Source organism: Rhinoderma darwinii, chromosome 1 (genome assembly GCF_050947455.1).
Source record: "Rhinoderma darwinii isolate aRhiDar2 chromosome 1, aRhiDar2.hap1, whole genome shotgun sequence".
In the NCBI taxonomy this organism is placed as follows: Eukaryota; Metazoa; Chordata; class Amphibia; order Anura; family Rhinodermatidae; genus Rhinoderma; species Rhinoderma darwinii.
Window position 1 is genome coordinate 364901867 of NC_134687.1, and position 19930 is coordinate 364921796.

At 43.8% G+C, this 19930-nt stretch overlaps 1 protein-coding gene across 5 annotated transcripts in view; it reads left to right on the forward strand.

The window, feature by feature from the left end:
* SPATA6L (spermatogenesis associated 6 like) overlaps positions 1 to 19930 on the forward strand; it is a 107247-nt gene that overhangs the window by 15389 nt on the left and 71928 nt on the right. For all 5 annotated transcript variants that reach the window (XM_075827515.1, XM_075827498.1, XM_075827488.1 and 2 more), the window contains exons 4-5: positions 2601 to 2649; positions 15524 to 15565. In XM_075827515.1, the coding sequence (XP_075683630.1) occupies positions 2601 to 2649; positions 15524 to 15565 (91 nt within the window). The remainder of the gene's footprint in view (positions 1 to 2600; positions 2650 to 15523; positions 15566 to 19930) is intronic.

Consider the following 19930-nt stretch of genomic DNA (forward strand, 5'->3'; position numbering starts at 1 on the left):
TCTAACTGTACTGACAATGTTGATACATTCCATGAAAACAAAATAATAAAATAAAAATACATACTTACATAAGAATCCATGCAGAACTCGGGATCTTCTTCCAAAACGCAATACAGTAGAGTCATTTCCGGTTTGCGGTCCACGAAAACATGTGACACTGAAACGCAAACACAATAACAAACACAGGTCAGACCGGAAATGACACTCACTCTATGACAAATGCGAGAAGTCAAACTACGTAGCGATACCCCGACACTCTGTAAACCTTATTTTTCTTTACATTAAACAATAACAGTTAGAACCCCCATACACTTATCCAAGACGTTGAACCACAGCTCAAAAAACTTAAACTAAACAAAAAGAAATGAAAGTACTCTTACACAAGTAACCATGCCCTGAAACAAATGGAACGCACAGTAAAGTAGACTTCCGGTTTGCGTTCCAAGAGATTGCAAACACATGGAACGCAATTAAACACACATGCAGATACATATAAATACACGAGACAGGTCAGTTAGTCTCAATACAGCCATGATTAAGAACGCAGGAAGCGTTTGAAACGCGTAGGCTCCAAAAATCCCGCGCATCTCTCCTAAGCACCCCAGGACATCGTCTGGACTGCTCCTGAACATTTTTAAGACAACTGTCCATTAAACTTGGAACAAGTTTCCGTTTTACCTACAGCTCCGCTGGATCCACATCGTCCTTGTCTCCCATTCAGTACATCGCGTGCCGACGCGAGGATCCGTGCGGTACTTGAAGTGCAAAGTCTACATACAAAGGTGAGCTGGAGGTTTCGTCTCCCCCTCTTGTTTTCTCCATTGAAGGCACCCAGGGCTGTCAGAACATATTTCCTGTTGTTAGGGCATACTGAGGTATGCTCTAACAACTGCCTGTGTACAATCAGTACACATGCTAATGTACTGGCATATAGATCTATGCCAGTACATTACAGTTAAAAAAAAAAATCAAAATGAAAAATCCCTTTATGGGATTAAAAAAAAAAGTTAAATGAATGTAAAAAAAAATTAATGATAAATAAATAAATAAATAAAAAGTAAAAAAAATACACATTTTTTATAATAAATAAACTTTTTAAAACATAAGTCCCAAAACATGAAATAATATAGACATATTTGATATCGCCACGACCGAAACAACCTGTACAACAAATGTATAACATTATTTATGATGATCGGTGTATGGTGTAAAAAAATAAATATTAAAACTACTGCGGAAATGCTATTTTTCTGCATTTTCGCAAAAATAAAAATGTATATAAATTAAACGATAATGTATTTGTACCAAAAAATGGTACCTACATAAAGTACAACTCGTCCCACAAAAAACAAAGTCTCATACAACTACGTCGTACAAAAAATAATAGTTATGAGTGTCGGGATGCAAAGAGGGAAATATAAAAAAATTGTTCTATCCTCAAGGCCAAAATTGGCCGTGTCCTTAAAGAGGCTCTGTCACCACATTATAAGTGCCCTATCTCCTACATAAGGAGATTGGCGCTATAATGTAGGTGACAGTAATACTTTTTATTTAAAAAAGCGATCTGTTTTCACCACTTTATTAGCGATTTTAGATTTATGCTAATGAGTTGCTTAATGCCCAAGTGGGCATGTTTTTACTTTAGACCAAGTGGGCGTTGTACAGAGGAGTGTATGACGCTGACCAATCAGAATCAGCGTCATGCACTCCTCTCCATTCATTTAGGCAGCGCATAGGGATCCTTTTAGATCGCTATGTGCTGTGTTATACTAACACATTAACAATACTGAAGTGTTTAGACAGTGAATAGACATTCCACCGGATGTCTATTCACAATCCCTGCACTTCGTTACTCTGTCTGTGGTATTTACAGCAGAGGAAGCGTAATTTCGCGAGATTACGCGGTAAATGACAGGTTACAACGAGATTACGCGTTGTCTGCTGTAACTACCACAGACAGAGTAACGAAGTGCAGAGATTGTGAATAGACATCCCGTGGAATGTCTATTCACTGTCTAAACACTTCAGTATTGTTAATGTCTTAGTATAAGACAGCACATAGCGATCTAAAAGGATTTCTATGCGCTGACTAAATGAATGGAGAGGAGTGCATGACGCTGATTGGTCAGCGTCATACACTCCTCTGTACAACGGCCACTTGGTCTAAAGTAAAAACACGCCCACTTGGGCATTAAGCAACTCATTAGCATAAATCTAAAATCGCTAATAAAGTGGTGAAAATAGATAGTTTTTTTAAAATAAAAAGCATTACTGTCACCTACATTATATCGCCCATCTCCTTATGTAGGAGATAAGCCACTTATAATGTGGCGACAGAGCCTCTTTAAGGGGTTAAAGCTTGCAATAATTTTGTTGATAGTAGGTCCTGTAAATATATACATTATTTTAAATGATTCTACACTATATAGACTTTGCAGTTACTGTTTTCTAAAGTAAGTTTTGTGACCATATTCTGTAGTCTCATATACTGATGCTACTGGTGATTATATATTATTCAAGATATATTTTTCATCTGTATGTCTTTAACATATACAAATAGTTTAAAACTAAGTTGAATATTTTCTCCGTTTTTTTGTTAGGTTTTTCAAAAGGCAGCAGACCCAGCAACAGTAGCAGAATTACTACAAAGTGAGTGGGGATAACTGCTAGAGCTACTACTCAAAATTCAGTTTTTCTTCAATTTGACATTAACTTTTAGGGCATGACCAGACGTGGCGGAATTGCTCTGGAATTCTGCTGCGGACAGTCCGCTGCGGAAATCCGCAGCGTACACGTTTCTCCATTGCTTTCCACAGCTTTTTAGTGAGGTTCGTTTACACGTTGCGGAAAACTCCGCTGCGGACCAGAGGCTGCGGTGCGGAATTTGGTGTCCGCAGCATACACTGGCTGTTGCGGACGTGTAGCAGACTTTTTGCGGACTCATTGCGGAATTTCTCCATTGACTTCAATGGAGAGTCAAAATTCCGCAATGAAGTCCGCAGATGTTATATGTGCTGCGGAGCGTATTGGTTTTACGAACATGACATTTCTTCATTCTGGCTGGACCTATGTATTTCTAGGTCTACAGCCAGACTGAGGCCCCATGCACACTAACGTAAAAACGCCCGTAATCACGGGCCGTTATTACGGCACTGGCAGGCCCATAGAAGTCAATTACGGGTGACTACGTGTGTGCACCCGTAATTACGGGAGCATTGCTCGGCGACGTCAGTAAATAGTCACTGTCCAGGGTGCTGAAAGAGTTAAACGATCGGCAGTAACTGTTTCAGCACCCTGGACAGTGACTTCCGATCACAATATAGATCAACGTGTTAAAAAAATAGAAGTTCCTACTTACCGAGAACTCCCTGCTTCTTCCTCCAGTCCGGCCTCCCGGGATGGCGTTTCAGTCCAAGTGACGGCTGCAGCCAATCACAGGCTGCAGCGGTCACATGGACTGCCGCGTCATCCAGGGAGGTCGGGCTGGATGTCGAAAGAGGGACGCGTCACCAAGACAACGGCCGGGTAAGTTAGAATTTCTTTTACTTTTACTAGGGAAAGGGCTGTCCCTTCTCTCTATCCTGCACTGATAGAGAGAAGGGAAGTACTTTCACCTCAATACGCAACGGCTAGTCCGCATCAATTTAATGCCCATTTTAGGCAGAGCCGCAACAGAATCTGCAACGCAGATTATGTGCGGCATTGATGCGGACAGTGGCGGAAGAAATACGCCACGTCTGGTCATGCCCTTAGGGTATGTGCACACGAAATCGACAATTACGGCAGAAATTACTGAAAGCTCCTGCATTTCAGACGTAATTGCTCGTACTCGCGTTTTGCGAGGCGTCAATTACGGCCGTAATTTGGAGCTATTCTTCATTGAAGTCAATGAAAAACGGCTCAAATTACGTCCCAAGAAGTGTCCTGCACTTCTTTGACGACGCTGTTATTTTACGCGCCGTCTTTTGACAGCGACGCGTAAAATTACAGGTCGTCGGCACAGTACGTCGGCAAACCCATTGAAATGAATGGGCAGATGTTTGCCGACGTATTTGAGCCGTGTTTTCAGGCGTTTTACGCCTCGTTTACACCTGCAAATAGGTCGTGTGAACCCAGCCGTATGGTTAAACATGATTATACATCATAATGTAGTTATTTCTGCAAATGTGTGTTTGAGTTCAACAAAACGAAAGATGAATGGGACTGATTTCTGTAGCAGAATTTTCTGCAACGGAAATCTGCCACATATACTGCAAGTTTAATGCATACTTTAGATAAAAAAATAACTTTACATAAATCAATAGTACAAGCGAATATAAGAAACTTTGTAATATATCTGTCAAGGCTGTGGGGTATGTGGACTCACTAGGCCACTCCGCCATAGCTGAGTAGCAGCTGGACAAACGGAAAGTGTATGACAGACCCTAGGGCGAGAGTACCTGGGTAGCGGGCTTGAACCGGACTATCGGAAGCAGGCTTTTTCCGGACTATCGGAAGCAGGCTTTTTCCGGACTATTGGAAGCAGGCTTTTTCCGGACTATCGGAAGCAGGCTTGTTCCGGACTATCGGAAGCAGGCTTGTTCCGGACTATCGGAAGCAGGCTTTTTCTGGACTATCGGAAGCAGGCTTGTGCCGGACTTTTGGAAGCAGGCTTGTGCCGGACTTTCGGAAGCGGGCTTGTGCCGGACTATCTGAAGCTGGCTTGTACCGGACTTTCGGAAGCAGGCTTGTGCTTGATAACCGGACTTGAACACTGAAGTCGTCTTGGACACTTGACTTGACACGAACACTGGACTTGAACACTGAAGTCGTCTTGGACACTTGACTTGACACGGACACTAGACTAGAACACTGAAGTCGTCTCGGACACTTGACACGGACACCGTACACGGATAGTGCAGTCGTCTCGAACACCGGACACAGATGCGGGATACAGGGTACAGGATACAGCTAGGAAACCTTTGCAGACAAACATTGGGAAAGACACAACATTGCTCAGGCACTGGGGAAAGGGGCAGGGTTCCTTATAAGGGCTGGGGTGCGCAGGGATAGGTGGGAACAATTTTACTGGCACGCGCGCTTGCCCTTTAAGGCTTGGCACGAGCGCGCACCCTATGGGACAGATGGGGAGAGGAAGCAGAGAGCACAGCGCGCCAATGTCAATGGGAAGGGAGACGTTGGCGAAGAGGCACAGTCCTGCGGTCGCGGTTGCCGGTAATTGGAGGGTGTGCCGGTGGCCCGCAGCCGTGGGCACAACAGTACCATCCCTTAATGCCCCCACTTCTTAGGTCCAGAGTGCAGGAGGAAGTTCTTGATGAGCACTGGAGCATCAATATTCTCTTCTGGCTCCAAAGACCTCTCCTCAGGACCAAAACCCTTCCAATCTACCAGGTAGAAGATCTTCCCTCCTACCTCCTTGTAGTCCAGGATCACCTTTATCTCGAAGACATTGGAAGAACCACTGGGAGCAATTGCAGAGCCAGGAGATTTACTGTACCAGTTCAGGACCACAGGCTTAGATTGTGGGTAATAAGCAGAAGAAAAGTCCAATTTCACATCAAAATTTACACAGGGATCTCCAGACCTTAGACGTGAATTGTACACCCCAATCAGACATGATAAGGAGGGGCAGTCTGTGAAGACGAAAAACGTGTTGAACAAACAAACAAATTTGCCAAACGAGGAGCTGAGGGAAGACCAGACAGAGGAACAAAGTGTGCCATCTTAGAAAAACGATCCACCACGACCCAGACAGTGGTACATCCAGTAGAAGGAGGAAGATCTGTAATAAAATCCATGGCACTATGTGGGACCATCAGAAACAGTCAGAGGTTTGAGTAGAACCACAGGCTTGGAATGGGTAGCTTTGTTTTGGGCACAGTTGGTACATGAAGAGACATAGTCCACAACATCTTTGGGCAGCGTGGGCTATCAGTAGTAATGAGAAATAAAGTCCTGAGTCTTACGGACACCATAGTGCCCTGCCGATTTGGAATTATGACCCCAGATGAGAATTTTCTTTCTGTCAGTAGGACGAACAAAAAATTTTCCAGTAGGAATGTCTCTAATCTGTAGAGGGTTAACAGAAATAATTCTAGAAGGGTCAATGATATGTTGAGGGTCCTATCCTAAGTCACCTGTCTCAAGTGCATCGGCCTTTATATTTTCATCAGCAGGACGGAAATGAAGTGAGAACTGGAATCTGGCAAAGAACAGCGACCATCTGGCTTGACGAGGGTTCAGTCGATGTGCAGATTGTAAATAAGTGAAGTTCTTGTGATCGGTGTAGATGATAATAGGATGAGCAGCCCCCTCTAGCAAATTCCTCCACTCTTCTAAAGCTAATTTGACAGTCCGTAACTTGCGTGCCCCAATGAAGTAGTTATGATCTGCAGGAGAGAAGAGTTTTGAGAAGAAAACACAGGATACCACCTTACACTTGGAGTTTTTCTGAAAGAGAAGTTCTCCAGCACCAATGGAAGAAGCGTCAACCTCCAACGAGAATTGCCAAGACAGATCAGGATGGTGAAGAACGGAAGCAAAAGTGAAGGCTCTCTTGAGGTTGGTGAATGCCGACTCTGCCTCACGGGTCCAGACCTTAGCGTTCACTCCCTTCAAGTTTGGCGTAGAGGTTATTCCCCCTAGACATACAGTAGATCCCGGAAGATGTAATTTATGAATTCCTGGAACCCAGCTGGAACAATACACAATCCAAAGGGCATCACGAGATATCCATAGTGACCGTCTCATGTGTTGAATTCGGTTTTCCATTCGTTACCTTTGCAGATACGGATCAAGTTATAAGCCCCGCCTAGATCCAGCTTTTTGAAAATCTTGGCCCCACAAATTCTGTCGAAGCGCTCAGAGATTAGCGGCAAGGGTATTTGTTCTTGACAGTGACGTGGTTTAAACCACGGTAGTCAATATGTGGCTGTAGAGATCCATCTTTCTTTTCTACAAAGAAGAATCAGGCTCTGGCTGGAGAAGTAGACTTCCTGATAAAACCCCTCTCAAAGTTCTCCTTGACGTATGCCGACATGGCTTGGGTTTCAGGCAAGGAGAGAGGATAAACCCATCCGTGAGTAGGTGAAGCTTCAGGGAGAAATTCGATTGGACAATCGTAAGGACGATGGGGAGGAAGGACCTCAGCCACCTTCTTACTGAAGACATCTGCAAAACAGGCATACTGTGGAGGCAGACCAGAGAGTGACTGAGGTATTGGGGACTGGACGGAACGAACCTGAGGCAGGCAGAGGTGAAGGCATTGGGATCCCCACTGGAGAACCTCTCTGGAATTCCAGTCGACGACAGGATCATGCTGGCGAAGCCATGGTAGTCCTAGCAGGATAGGATTTTTAGCTTTTGGCAGAACATAAAAAGCTATTTGTTCCGAGTGAAGAACTCCTACCTGCAACTTCAGAGGTTCAGTAATGAAAAGAATTGGGTCTGGCAGAGGTTGACCATTCACAGAAGCGACTGTTAGAGGTTTCTCCACAGGAGTCGTGGGCAAGTGGAGATGGTCCACTAAGGCCTGTTGGATGAAATTTGCAGCTCCTCCAGAATCCAGATAAGCGGAAGTAGTGTGTGATTCTTCTCCAGAGGAGATTGTCACAGGAATCGATAATTTGGGAGAGAATTTTGCAGTCCGCGTCGGTCCACCTAGGGTAGTCTCTCCTATCAACCCTAGGTGCTGGAGTTTCCCGACTTCTGGGGACATTGACACACAAAATGACCCTTATGGCCACAATACAAACACAGTCCTGCAGAACGTCTGTGCTGTCGCTCCTGGTCAGACAGTCTGAGTCTATCTAGTTGCATAGGCTCATTAGGGACAACAACCGAAGCATGTAGCAGGGGTCTCTGGAACTTGGGCGCCAGTCTATAGGACCTTTTGTCCCGACTAACTTCCTGGGTGCATTATTGGACCCTTGTGTTAATCCGAGTAGCTAGAAGAATTAGGGCATCCAAGGTAGACGGGAGATCAAAGGCAGCCAGCTCATCTTTTATCTGAGGAGCTAACCCTTGCCAAAAGATTGCCACCAAGGCCTCATAATTCGAGGCAAGCTCTGCTGCCAAAGTACGAAACTGGATAGCGTACTCTCCAAAAGTCAATTCCCCTTGATGGAGAGTCAGAAGCGAAGCAACTGCAGAGGACGTTCGGCCCGGTTCCTCAAACACTGTACGAAAAGTCTCTGAAAATAATTGTAGGTTGGAAGATTCCGGCCCCTCACTTTCCCAGATAGGTTTCGTCCATGCTATGGCTTTGCCAGAGAGGAGGGAGACAATAAAGGCAACCTTGGTCAAGGCAGAGGGGAAAAGATGTGCGTTCAACTGAAAGCGGATCTTGCACTGGTTGATAAAGTCTCTACAGGTTTTTGCATGTACATCGTAACGAGGTGGAAGTGGCAACGAAATTCCGGACCCAGATCTGACTGGAGTGATGGTGGGTAGAGGAGTAGGCGGAGTAGAAACTGAAGCAAGATCCAAGCGTGTGGCAATAGAATTAACCTCTTGGAGAATCTGATCCTGTCGTGCTCGAAGGTCACACATGTCTGCTTGCATTTGTTGATCCGGCGTCTTGGATTGACCAGCGGGATCCATGGCCTAAGCAAACTGTCATGGCTGTGGGGTATGTGGACCCACTAAGTCGCTCCGTCGTATTGGAGTAGCAGCTGGTCAAACTGAAAGTCTATGACAGACATTAGGGCGAGAGTACCTCAGTAGCTGGGTAGCTGACTTGAGCCGGACTATCTAGAAGCAGGCTTGTGCCAGACTATGGGAAGCAGGCTTTACCCGGACCAGCAATCCTATGATGGGGACCAAATCACAAACAATAGTAGCAGGAGATGGAATGGCAGGTGACACAATAGAGAAAGAAATGAAAATTTTCAGTGCCCACCAGGAACAACTACTGCATAAAGGTCTATCCTATACCCCCACACCAGCTTTTAATGAATTTGTATGGACTAAAGACATAAACTTGTTTGCTAGAAAACTTGAGCTACACAAATATTGCAAATTCACAATAATTTAGTGATACCAATCGCAGAGCGGCAACTGCCCTCAAAGCCTTGGATGATCTATATGATGAGAATGAAAATCCAGGAATACACCGCCTTTTTCCCAGTACTCATTGTAACGTCCACGGCCGCGGGCTGCCGTTCCCACTCACCCCTCGGCCGCCGCGGCCATGGATCTGCTTCCTAGGAGAAGCCAGCACTCACTTCCGTTCTGTTCGGCTGTGTGCCATAGGGTGCGCGCGCATGCTCGTGCCCATCCTTAAAATTCATGTGCGCGCACTGGCCCTTTAAGTGTTCCCGTGCCCTACTGCCTGTTCCTGTATCCTGTGCTGTGTTGGTCCCTGAGCCCTATCGAATTTTGGAGCCGTGTTCTGTCATCTGTCACGTCGTACACCACGTCTGGTGTCATCTACCACACCTGATATCCTCTGCCACGTGTGGCATCCTCTGCCTTCTAAAGTTCCATCTGTGCCAAGCTACTGCGACTGTCTGGACTATTCAGATACCCTTGTGCTGGACTTCGTATTGATTGGGTACTCTGTAATTTGGCCAGCTGCCTTCCCGCTACGGCGGTGCGGCCTAGTGGATCCACATACTCACATATTGACACCTTTTGTTAACATGGTCAGTACAGAATAACTACAAATCAGAACAAACAACCCTAGGGGGTAATATTGTGACTATGGACCATACCGATTATGTAAGTATGGTCCATAAATTACTTCATGACACCACTACCTGTACCATCCTGGATAGTAACTCCACAGACTATTTTCTTTCTCAATTGCGCAACCTTCTAATTGAAGCTAAAGCCACTGACCTTATACAAATGAATTTAAACAATAGTACAATCCTATAACCGACCTTAGCCTATAGTATCAGGCAAAGACAATCTCACACAAGGGATCAGTATCTATGTCGATGAACTCCTATCTTCTTTTGTTACGTCTCTTCCATCTTATTTGCTAGACACTAAGGACACTGTCACCAGGATCTACGAAATTCACGTGACAGACACCACTCTTATAGCGAGTATTGATGTTGAATCCCTGTACACTAATATACAACACAAACTTGGCCTTGAGGCCGTACAATATCTTCTTAGCACCAGGGGTATTCAGTTTCAGTCACATAATAAATTTGTCCTCACACTTTTGGAATTTCTTTTGACATACAATTACTTCATATTTGATGATAAATATGATCTTCAATTGAAAGGCACCGCCATGGGAACAGTTTGCGCACCGACTTACGGCAATTTATTTTTGGATTGGTGGGAAAATTTGGTGGGAAGATTTACTTTTTTACACTTGTCACATTTTGTTCTTGGGTCATTATAATGATAAATTTTATGGGATGGAGATAAGAGTCTATTTTTTTATTTTCTCACAATTCTTAATAATAACACTATTGGTATGAAACTCACCTATGAAATACACGAAACTGAGATCAATTTCCTTGATCTTAAAATTTACTTGGACCCTGCGATTAATATTTTTTTTTACAGTGGGATAGCTATCATCCCCCAACACAAAAGAAGGGAATCCCCATAGATCAGTACTTACGATCGAAGTGAAATTGCTCCAATGATTTTGCTTTCCAAAAGGAATGTGATGTTTTATATAGGAAATTTAGAGTACGGGATTACCCAAAAAAAAGCCTACATAGGGCTTATGCCAGGGTGACAGACAGAATGTCTTCTAACTAATCAGACCAAGAATTCCAAAAATTCAAGAGAATCTGGCGTCAACATCAGATGTATCGGAACTTATGACGTCTTACACATTTTAGACAAACACTGGCCTATTAATGTGGCTGATCCTGACCTATGTGACGTCTTAACTAGTACCCCAAGTGTAACTTACCGGAGAGGTAAGAATTTGAGAGGATTTTTGGTCCATAGTCACTACTCAAGACCATCTATACCACGAAGCACATGGCTTCCATCGCCCACTCTTGGCTCCTATCCATGTGGACGCTGGTCTTTTTGCCCCCTTATGCCTAAGATGAAGAATTTCTTCTTGCTATCAGTGTGTGAAGAGTGGGAGAAGAGGGTTGCATTGACAATCCAACACAATGGGCAGCACTTTGAACACATTTTATAAGTGGTCAGAAACTTGTAAATAACTAATGAAAGAATAAAGTAACGTTAAAACCAAGCACACCATTGTTTTTCTTGTGAAATTCTCGATAAGTTTGATGTGTCACATGACCCTCTTCCCATTGAAAAAACTAAAGTTGGATACAAAATGGCCGACTTCAAAATTGCCGCCATGGTCAACACCCAGCTTGAAAAATTTCCCCCCTCCCATATACTAATGTGCCACAAACAGGAAGTTAATATCACCAACCTTTCCCATTTTATTTAGGTGTATCCATATAAATGGCCCACCCTGTAGATCACTTCAATTTTGGGGGATTACTCTGGTGAAACCGGGCCACAGAGGAGGCAACCTGGATCGCAAATTGCTACAGGAGGATAGCCTTAGCCCCGTTGGACTCAACGAGGGCTTTACTTATGTGGCCTTTTTATGATAAGGATATACAATCAGTATTCGTTCAACTGTCCTTACCTCAGTACACTTATTTCTAAATACAGTCATGAGACTTATAGCCACCTATACTTTTTTTTATCATGTTCTGGTGGTTATAAAGTCAATACTCTTTATATGTTAACTTACAAAATGATGACACTTTATGTCCCCTGTTTAGCCTCCTACCCAATTTAAATTTGATAACCCAATTTTTTTACACTTTCTATGGATAAAACACTGCATGATTGTGGGTTATACATACTGTAGTTTTTCTTGGTATTTTGTTCCTTTGAGTATTTAACTGGAGATTGACGCATCAGTCTTCCAGAGATTATGATTAAATATTCTTCTAAGATAAATACTAAAATATAGATTTACATCTGTGAATATTGTGAGTAATAGGATAACAACTATTAATAATAGCATCTTATAATATATTGCCTAAATCCTCCTTATATAGAGTTTTTCTTATAGAGAGTGTGTGCTATATTCCAACCATTGGGAACCTATTTCCTTTAAAATGAGTTCCATCACTATGCACAATGAACCTTATCTAATGTTTGTCAAGTTGGGTTTATCCTAATTACAAAGAGTACTCTTCACTATCCTCATCGATATGTAATAGAATCCCATCTATCATTACAAGTTTATACTATACTATTAGTGTGCAGACATTGTCTGCCTGCCAGCACTTAGTTAGAATAGACGTTACTCTCGCTTAAACATGCGCAGTGGACCGAATTCACGCTTGATACTATGCGCGAATGGGATTGGCCGTACGGCAGTACTCCTGAGTGGAGCTTACATACGTCTATCATTATATATGCAGTGGAGTTTCACTTGCATTGCCTAGCCTCTGCAGTGATACTTGATACACTGCTAAGTGATATCATAATATTACCACTTGGACGATCAGCCCACATTTGTTTTTTTAATACTATATGTGTGTGCTTTATTTTTGGTTATAATAAGGGTATGTTCACACGTGCACGTCCGTTACGGCTGAAATTACGGAGCTGTTTTCAGGCGAAAACAGCTCTTGAATTTCAGACGTAATGGCAAGTGCAGGCGTTTTTCGCAGCGTCCATTACGGCCGTAATTGGAGCTGTTTTTCTATGGGGTCAATGGAAAATGGCTCCAATTACGTCCCAAGAAGTGACATGCACTTCTTTGATGCGGGCATCTTTTTTATGCGCCGTCTTTTGACAGCGGCGCGTAAAAAAAATGACCGTCTGCACAGTACATCGTAAAACCCATTCAAATGAATGGGCAGATGTTTGCCGACGCTTTCAAGCAGTATTTTCGGCCGTAATTCCAGGCGTAAAACGGACTTGAACTCTCCAGTCGTCTCAGACACTTGACTTGACACGGACACCAGACATGTATAGTGCAGTCGTCTCAGACACTGGACTTGGCTCGGATACCGGACACAGATAGTGCAGTCGCCTCGGACACTTGACTTGGTTCGGACACCGGACACAGATACTGGATACGGGAATACAGGAAAAAGCTAGGGAACCTTTGCAGACAAACATTGGGAAAGACGGAACATTGCTCAGGCATGGGGGAAAGGGGCAGGGTTCCGTATAAGGGCCAGGGTGCGCAGGAATAGGTGGGAACACTTTTACTGGTGCACGCGCTGGCCCTTTAAGGCTTGGCACGCTCGCGCACCCTACGGGACAGACGAGGAGAGGAAGCAGAGAACACAGCATGCCAGCATCCCTAGGAAGGGAGACGCCGGCAAAGAGGCACAGTCCTGCGGCTGCTGGTAAGAGGGGGATTCCAGTGATCCGCGTCCGCAGGCATAACACTATCTTATTAGAAAGAAAATGCCTCTTTGTCCTTTTATTCTTTCCTCCTCCTCCCCCTCCCTTGTTTTCTGTTTACTCTCCCAGAATTCAATCATAGAATCCAAATTTAGTAAGGCTATATTAACACGACAGTGAATAAAAGGCAGTTAAAAACTGATCAACTGTCAGATTTTCATGGCCGTTTTGCATCAGTGTGTCTCCAAATTGTCATAGTTTTTAACGGCCGTTTATCATCTGTTTTTCATGGCCATTAAAAAAAACAGATGAATTCCATTAGTCAGGGTTTGTTTTGTCCCAACTCCCTGAAAACACCACATTGCCCATGTAGATAGTTCCGCAATGCCCCTGTAGATAATGCCACAGTGCCCACTGTAGATATTGCCATAGTGCCCACATATAAAGTGCCAGTGTCCACATAGATAGTAGTGCCACACACAGTTCCCATGTACATAGCGCCACAGTGTTCCCTGTAGATAGTGGCCATATAGTGCCACAGTGCACATGTAGATAGCACCACAAACACCCCCTGTAGATAGCACCACACACCCCCTCCTGTAGATAGCACCACACCCTCCTATAGATAGTGCCACATCCCCCTGTAGATAGAGGCTCACACCCCCTGTAGATATTGGCACACACCCTCCTGTAGATAGCACCATTGGGGCTCCCTCTAGGAACAGAATCCCTGACATCCCTGTCCATACATGAAAGGTGACGTTAGGGGCTTCCCCGAGCTCAGCGCATAAAATAGAGTTGTGCCCCGGGGAGTCTCCTTGTCAGGATCAGTTTTTAACGGCCATCACAAGGATTGATTTCTGAAAAATAGGCGTTAGTAACTGATCCATTGACTTCTATGGGGGCCGTCGGCCAGTGAAAACAGCCAAAAATAGAACACATTCTTTTTTTTGACGGCCAGTATTCACATGCCGTTGAAAAAACGTCAGTGTAAATACACCTATAGAACTTAATTATTCTAAAAAACGGCCTCGTGACTGTAAAGGTTATATCTCATCCAGTGCTGGATTCATAGCTACACTGCTGTTTAATCTCCTCCATGCTGCTTCTAGTAAGTGTTTTACTACCTCACCCCAGTGCTGGATTTACAGCTACACTCCTCATTGTCACGACTGTGGGGTATGTGGAATCACTGGGCCGCTCCACCGTAGCGGAATAGCAGCTGGTGAAACATGAGTCAAAGATAGTCTTTAGGACAAGAGTACCTGGATAGAAGACTTGGCAGACACCAGACTTGGCATGCACTTAACTTGACAGACACTTGACTTGACTGACACTTGACTGACACTTGACTTGATTGACACTTGACTTAACTGACACTTGACTCGACTTACACTTGACTCGACTTACACTTGGCTTGGCTGACACTTGGCTTGGCAGACGCTTGAGACAAAAGTAGTGTAGTCGTCTGGGCCCACAGGCCGGTGTACAGATGGTGAACTCGACGCCGACTCTAGACTTCGCACTTGAACTAAACACAATTACTGGATACAGGATACGGAAAAACAGGATACAGCTAAGGAACCATTTACAGAACAAACATGGGAAGACACAACAATGCTCAGGCAAGGAGGAAAAGGGCAGGGTAATTTTTAAAGTCCAGGGTGTGTTGGGATTGGGTAGGGACAATTTTACTAGGGGATACAGTGGAGAACTGCAGCCGCATGTGCCGGCGTCTCCTGGGGTGGGTGGCAGATGCCGGATGCCGGCAAGCTCTGAGTGTCCTGCGGTCGCGGCTGCCGGTGAGTAGGACTGCAGGCATAACACTCATTACTGATGTATAATGGATCTTCTCTCTGTGCTGTGTACAAGAGACTGTTAGCTAGTCTTCTGCTTTCTCTAGACTTCTATTGGCAACTGTAACTGTGAATTCTGAGTGAGAGAGCAGTTAAATGGGGATGGAAAACGGGAGGGGACAGGAAATTAGCCTGATGAGTGTTGAAAGAGGCATTTTTCTCTAATACGATGTATTACACAGTTTCATATATTCGCTTGAACTATTGATTTATGCAAAGTTATTTTATAATCGGAGGTACGCTTTAAGTGTTCTAAGAAAAAACTGAATATTTTCTTATACAGTGTATACAGTATCAAGCAGCATTATTTTACCACTGAAACTTATTCATGAAGTCTTGTTTTCCAGAGTGCAACGCTGGGTTTGAATTAATACAACTCAATCATTTAGGTAAGGTTTTGACTTTGAATGCCATTAGCTATATAATGTGAGAATTTACATATGGCAATAATCTATCTATCTATCTATCTATCTATCTATCTATCTATCTATCTATCTATCTATCTATCTGTCTGTCTGTCTGTCTGTCTGTCTGTCTGTCTGTCTGTCTGTCTGTCTATCTATCTATCTATCTATCTATCTATCTATCTATCTTTCTATCTATCTATCGACCGTATTTTTTCAGAATATAGGACGCACTGGACCATAAATTGTAGCATAAAAGAGGAGAAAACAGGTTTTGCCTTTAACTATACATTTCTTGGGTAATATTGAGACAATAGGGTACCACAGTGCCCCAATATAATGCCAGCCACAGTGCCCCAATACAATGCCAGCCACAGTGCCCCATAACAATGCCAGCCACAGTGCCCCATAACAATACCAGCCACAGTTCCCATAACAATGCCAGCCAGTGCCCCATAACAATGCCAGCCAGAGCCCCATAACCATGCCAGTCAGTGCCCCATAACAATGCCAGCCACAGTGCCCCATAACAATGCCAGCCACAGTGCCCCATAACAATGTCAGACACAGAAATACAAGATATTGGCAGCTATAGTGCTCTCACCCTCCCCTGAACTCACCAGACACCAGAGGTATGAAGAGGCAGGAGTTAAAGAGGCTCTGTCACCACATTATAAGTGCCCTATCTCCTACGTTTGTGTGGGACTTAATGACAGCAAGCGTGATCTTGCGAGATCATGCTGTAAATGACAGAACAGCGTGATCTCGATGTGCTGTGTGAGTAAGTGACACACAAACGTTAGCGAAGTGTCGGGATTGTGAATAGATATCGCATCCTGGCTGGAAGCTGTATCTATTCACTCACAAGAGACTTCAGTAAAGTTAATGTGTGAGTAAGTGACAGCACATCGTGATCTCGCAAAATCACTATGTGCTGAGTAAATGAATGGAGAGAAGTGTATGACGCTGATTGGTCAGCGTCATACACTTCTTTTTACAATGCCCACTTGGTCAAAAGCTAAAAAACGCCCAGTTGGGCATTAAAGAGGCTCTGTCACCAGATTTTGCAACCCCTATCTGCTATTTCAGCAGATCGGCGCTGCAATGTAGATTACAGTAACGTTTTTATTTTTAAAAAACGAGCATTTTTGGCCAAGTTATGACCATTTTTGTATTTATGCAAATGAGGCTTGCAAAAGTCCAAGTGGGCGTGTTTAAAGTAAAAGTCCAAGTGGGCGTGTATTATGTGCGTACATCGGGGCGTTTTTACTACTTTTACTAGCTGGGCGTTCTGACGAGAAGTATCATCCACTTCTCTTCAGAACGCCCAGCTTCTGGCAGTGCACAGACACACAGCGTGTTCTCGAGAGATCACGCTGTGACGTCACTCACTTCCTGCCCCAGGTCCTGCATCGTGTCGGCCACATCGGCACCAGAGGCTACAGTTGATTCTGCAGCAGCATCAGCGTTTGCAGGTAAGTAGCTACATCGACTTACCTGCAAACGCCGATGCTGCTGCAGAATCAAATGTAGCCTCTGGTGCCGATGTGTCCTCGCTCGTCCGACACGATGCAGGACCTGGGAGTGACGTCACAGCGTGATCTGGCAGAAGCTGGGCGTTCTGAAGAGAAGTGGATGATACTTCTCGTCAGAACGCCCAGCTAGTAAAAGTAGTAAACACGCCCCGATGTACGCACATAATACACGCCCAGTTGGACTTTTACTTTAAACACGCCCACTTGGACTTTTGCAAGCCTCATTTGCATAATTACAAAAGTGGTCATAACTTGGCCAAAAATGCTCGTTTTTTAAAAATAAAAACGTTACTGTTATCTACATTGCAGCGCAGATCTGCTCCAATAGCAGATAGGGGTTGCAAAATCTGGTGACAGAGCCTCTTTAAGAAAGTCTTTAGCATAAATCTAAAATAGGTCATAACTTGGTCAAAATTGATAGTTTTTCGAAATAAAAACCACTGCTGTTATCTACATTACAGCGCCGATCACATTATGTAGGAGATAGGGCACTTATAATCTGGTGACAGAGCCTCTTTAATGGTGTTGAATCTGCTCTTCTTGCACTGTACATAGGAGGGGGCGTGGCTAGAAGGTCCTTGCAGATCAGTTCCTGCACAGATTTACTGTGCTGTGGGTACAAATGTCTGTTTTATTTGCTCACTGAACAGTCAGATTTTACAGAATTCTGTGTGTAAGATGTGACTGTTTAGTGAGCAGATAACACAGAGATCTTTTACACACAGCCCAGGACATGCAGCTTCCAATACACTGCACTGCAAGGACCTTTGAATCACGGAGCTCAGTCTCGACTTCTTCACACCGTGGCATCTGTTTGCCTTCAGGAAATAGGACTCAGCAGAAGATTACAGCTCAGATTCTAAGATTAAAACTGTATCTATCAATCCAATATCTATCTATCTATCTATCTATCTATCTATCTATCTATCTATCTATCTATCTATCTATCTATCTATCTATCTATCTATCTATCTCATATCTATCTATCTATCTATCTATCTATCTATCTATCTATCTATCTATCTATCTATCTATCTATCTATCTATCTATCTATCTATCTATCTATCTCTCTCATATCTATCTATCTATCTATCTATCTATCTATCTATCTATCTATCTATCTATCTATCTATCTATCTATCTATCTATCTCTCTCATATCTATCTATCTAGCCTCCGATTTTTCGGTTGTTTTTCGGCCGTCTGCGGCACGAAAAATGGCCGAAAGTAAGCCGTGTGAACATACCCTTACTGGTATTGCTGCGTCCGTAAAAGTCCGAACTATAACATTATTTAACCCGCATGTTGAACGCCATAAAAAAACATTAAACCATCTAGAATCGCTGTTTTTTTAAAATAAAAAGTGATCAAAAAGTCTTAAGTACCCCAATGGCACCAATAAAAACTACAACTCGTCCTGCAAAAAACAAGACCTCACACCGCTCGTTTGACAGAAAAATTAAAAAGTTATGGTTCTCAGAATAAGGCGACACAAAACAATATTTTTTTTAACAAATTGTTTTTTCCTTGGAAAAGTAGTAAAACATAAAAGAAAACTAAATAAATTTGGTATCGCTATAAACATTTGGTATTACACTTGACCTGCAGAATAAAGTTCATTTTTACTGCACTGTGAATGCCGTAAAAACGAAACTCAAAAAACAGTGGAGGAATCACAGTTTTTTTTCCCATTACACCCACAAAGAATTATTTTCTAGTTTACCAGTACATTATATAGTACAAAAAGGTGCCATGAAAAATTAGAACTCGTCCTGCAGAAAACAAGCTTTCATACGGCTATGTCGATGGAAAAAATTCAGGTGGGGTGGGGAAGAAAAAACAAGAATGAAAAAATGAAAAATGGCTGTGGCAGGAACGGGTTAAAGTGGGTGTCCCAATTAGAAAGCAATTTTTTCAGAGGAAGGGGCCCCAGCTGCAGAAGCGGGCAGTCACATATTACCTGCAGAGAAAATGTATAATTTCAAGCGACCTTTCAAACAAATGGGCAACCATGAAATACATATTCATGCTGACTCCTCCAAAACGGAGGCACCTCCTTTATGACATCTATATTTCTTTATGTCATACCAAAACAGACTGCACTACATAGTTGATTGTAAGGGCTCATGCACACGACCGTCGTGTCATCGGCGAGCCGCCCGCAAATCGCGGGCTGTGCACATGGCCGTGTGCATTAATTTCAATGAGCCTGGACAGCAAAATACGTCCGTAATAAGACATGTCCTATCTTTTTGCGGTCCAGGCTCCTGGGCAATGCACGGACCATGGAAACCACGGTCGTGTGCATGGGCCCATAGAAATGTAGCGCCCCCTTCCACCTACTGGAGTGATTCCCTGTGCAATGGCACAGGTCGCACACCCCTAAGGCCGGCCCTGTCTGTACAGCATCATCTCAGCATCATGTCTGTCATTGTCTGTAGAGCAGCATCTCAGCATCATATCTGTCAGTGTCTGCACAGCAGCATCTCAGCACCATGTCTGTCAGTGTCTGCACAGCAGCATCTCAGCACCATGTCTGTCAGTGTCTGCACAGCAGCATCTCAGCACCATGTCTGTCAGTGTCTGCACAGCAGCATCTCAGCACCATGTCTGTCAGTGTCTGCACAGCAGCATCTCAGCACTATGTCTGTCAGTGTCTGCACAGCAGCATCTCAGCACCATGTCTGTCAGTGTCTGCACAGCAGCATCTCAGCATCATGTCTGTCAGTGTCTGCACAGCAGCATCTCAGCACCATATCTGTCAGTGTCTGCACAGCAGCATCTCAGCACCATGTCTGTCAGTGTCTGCACAGCA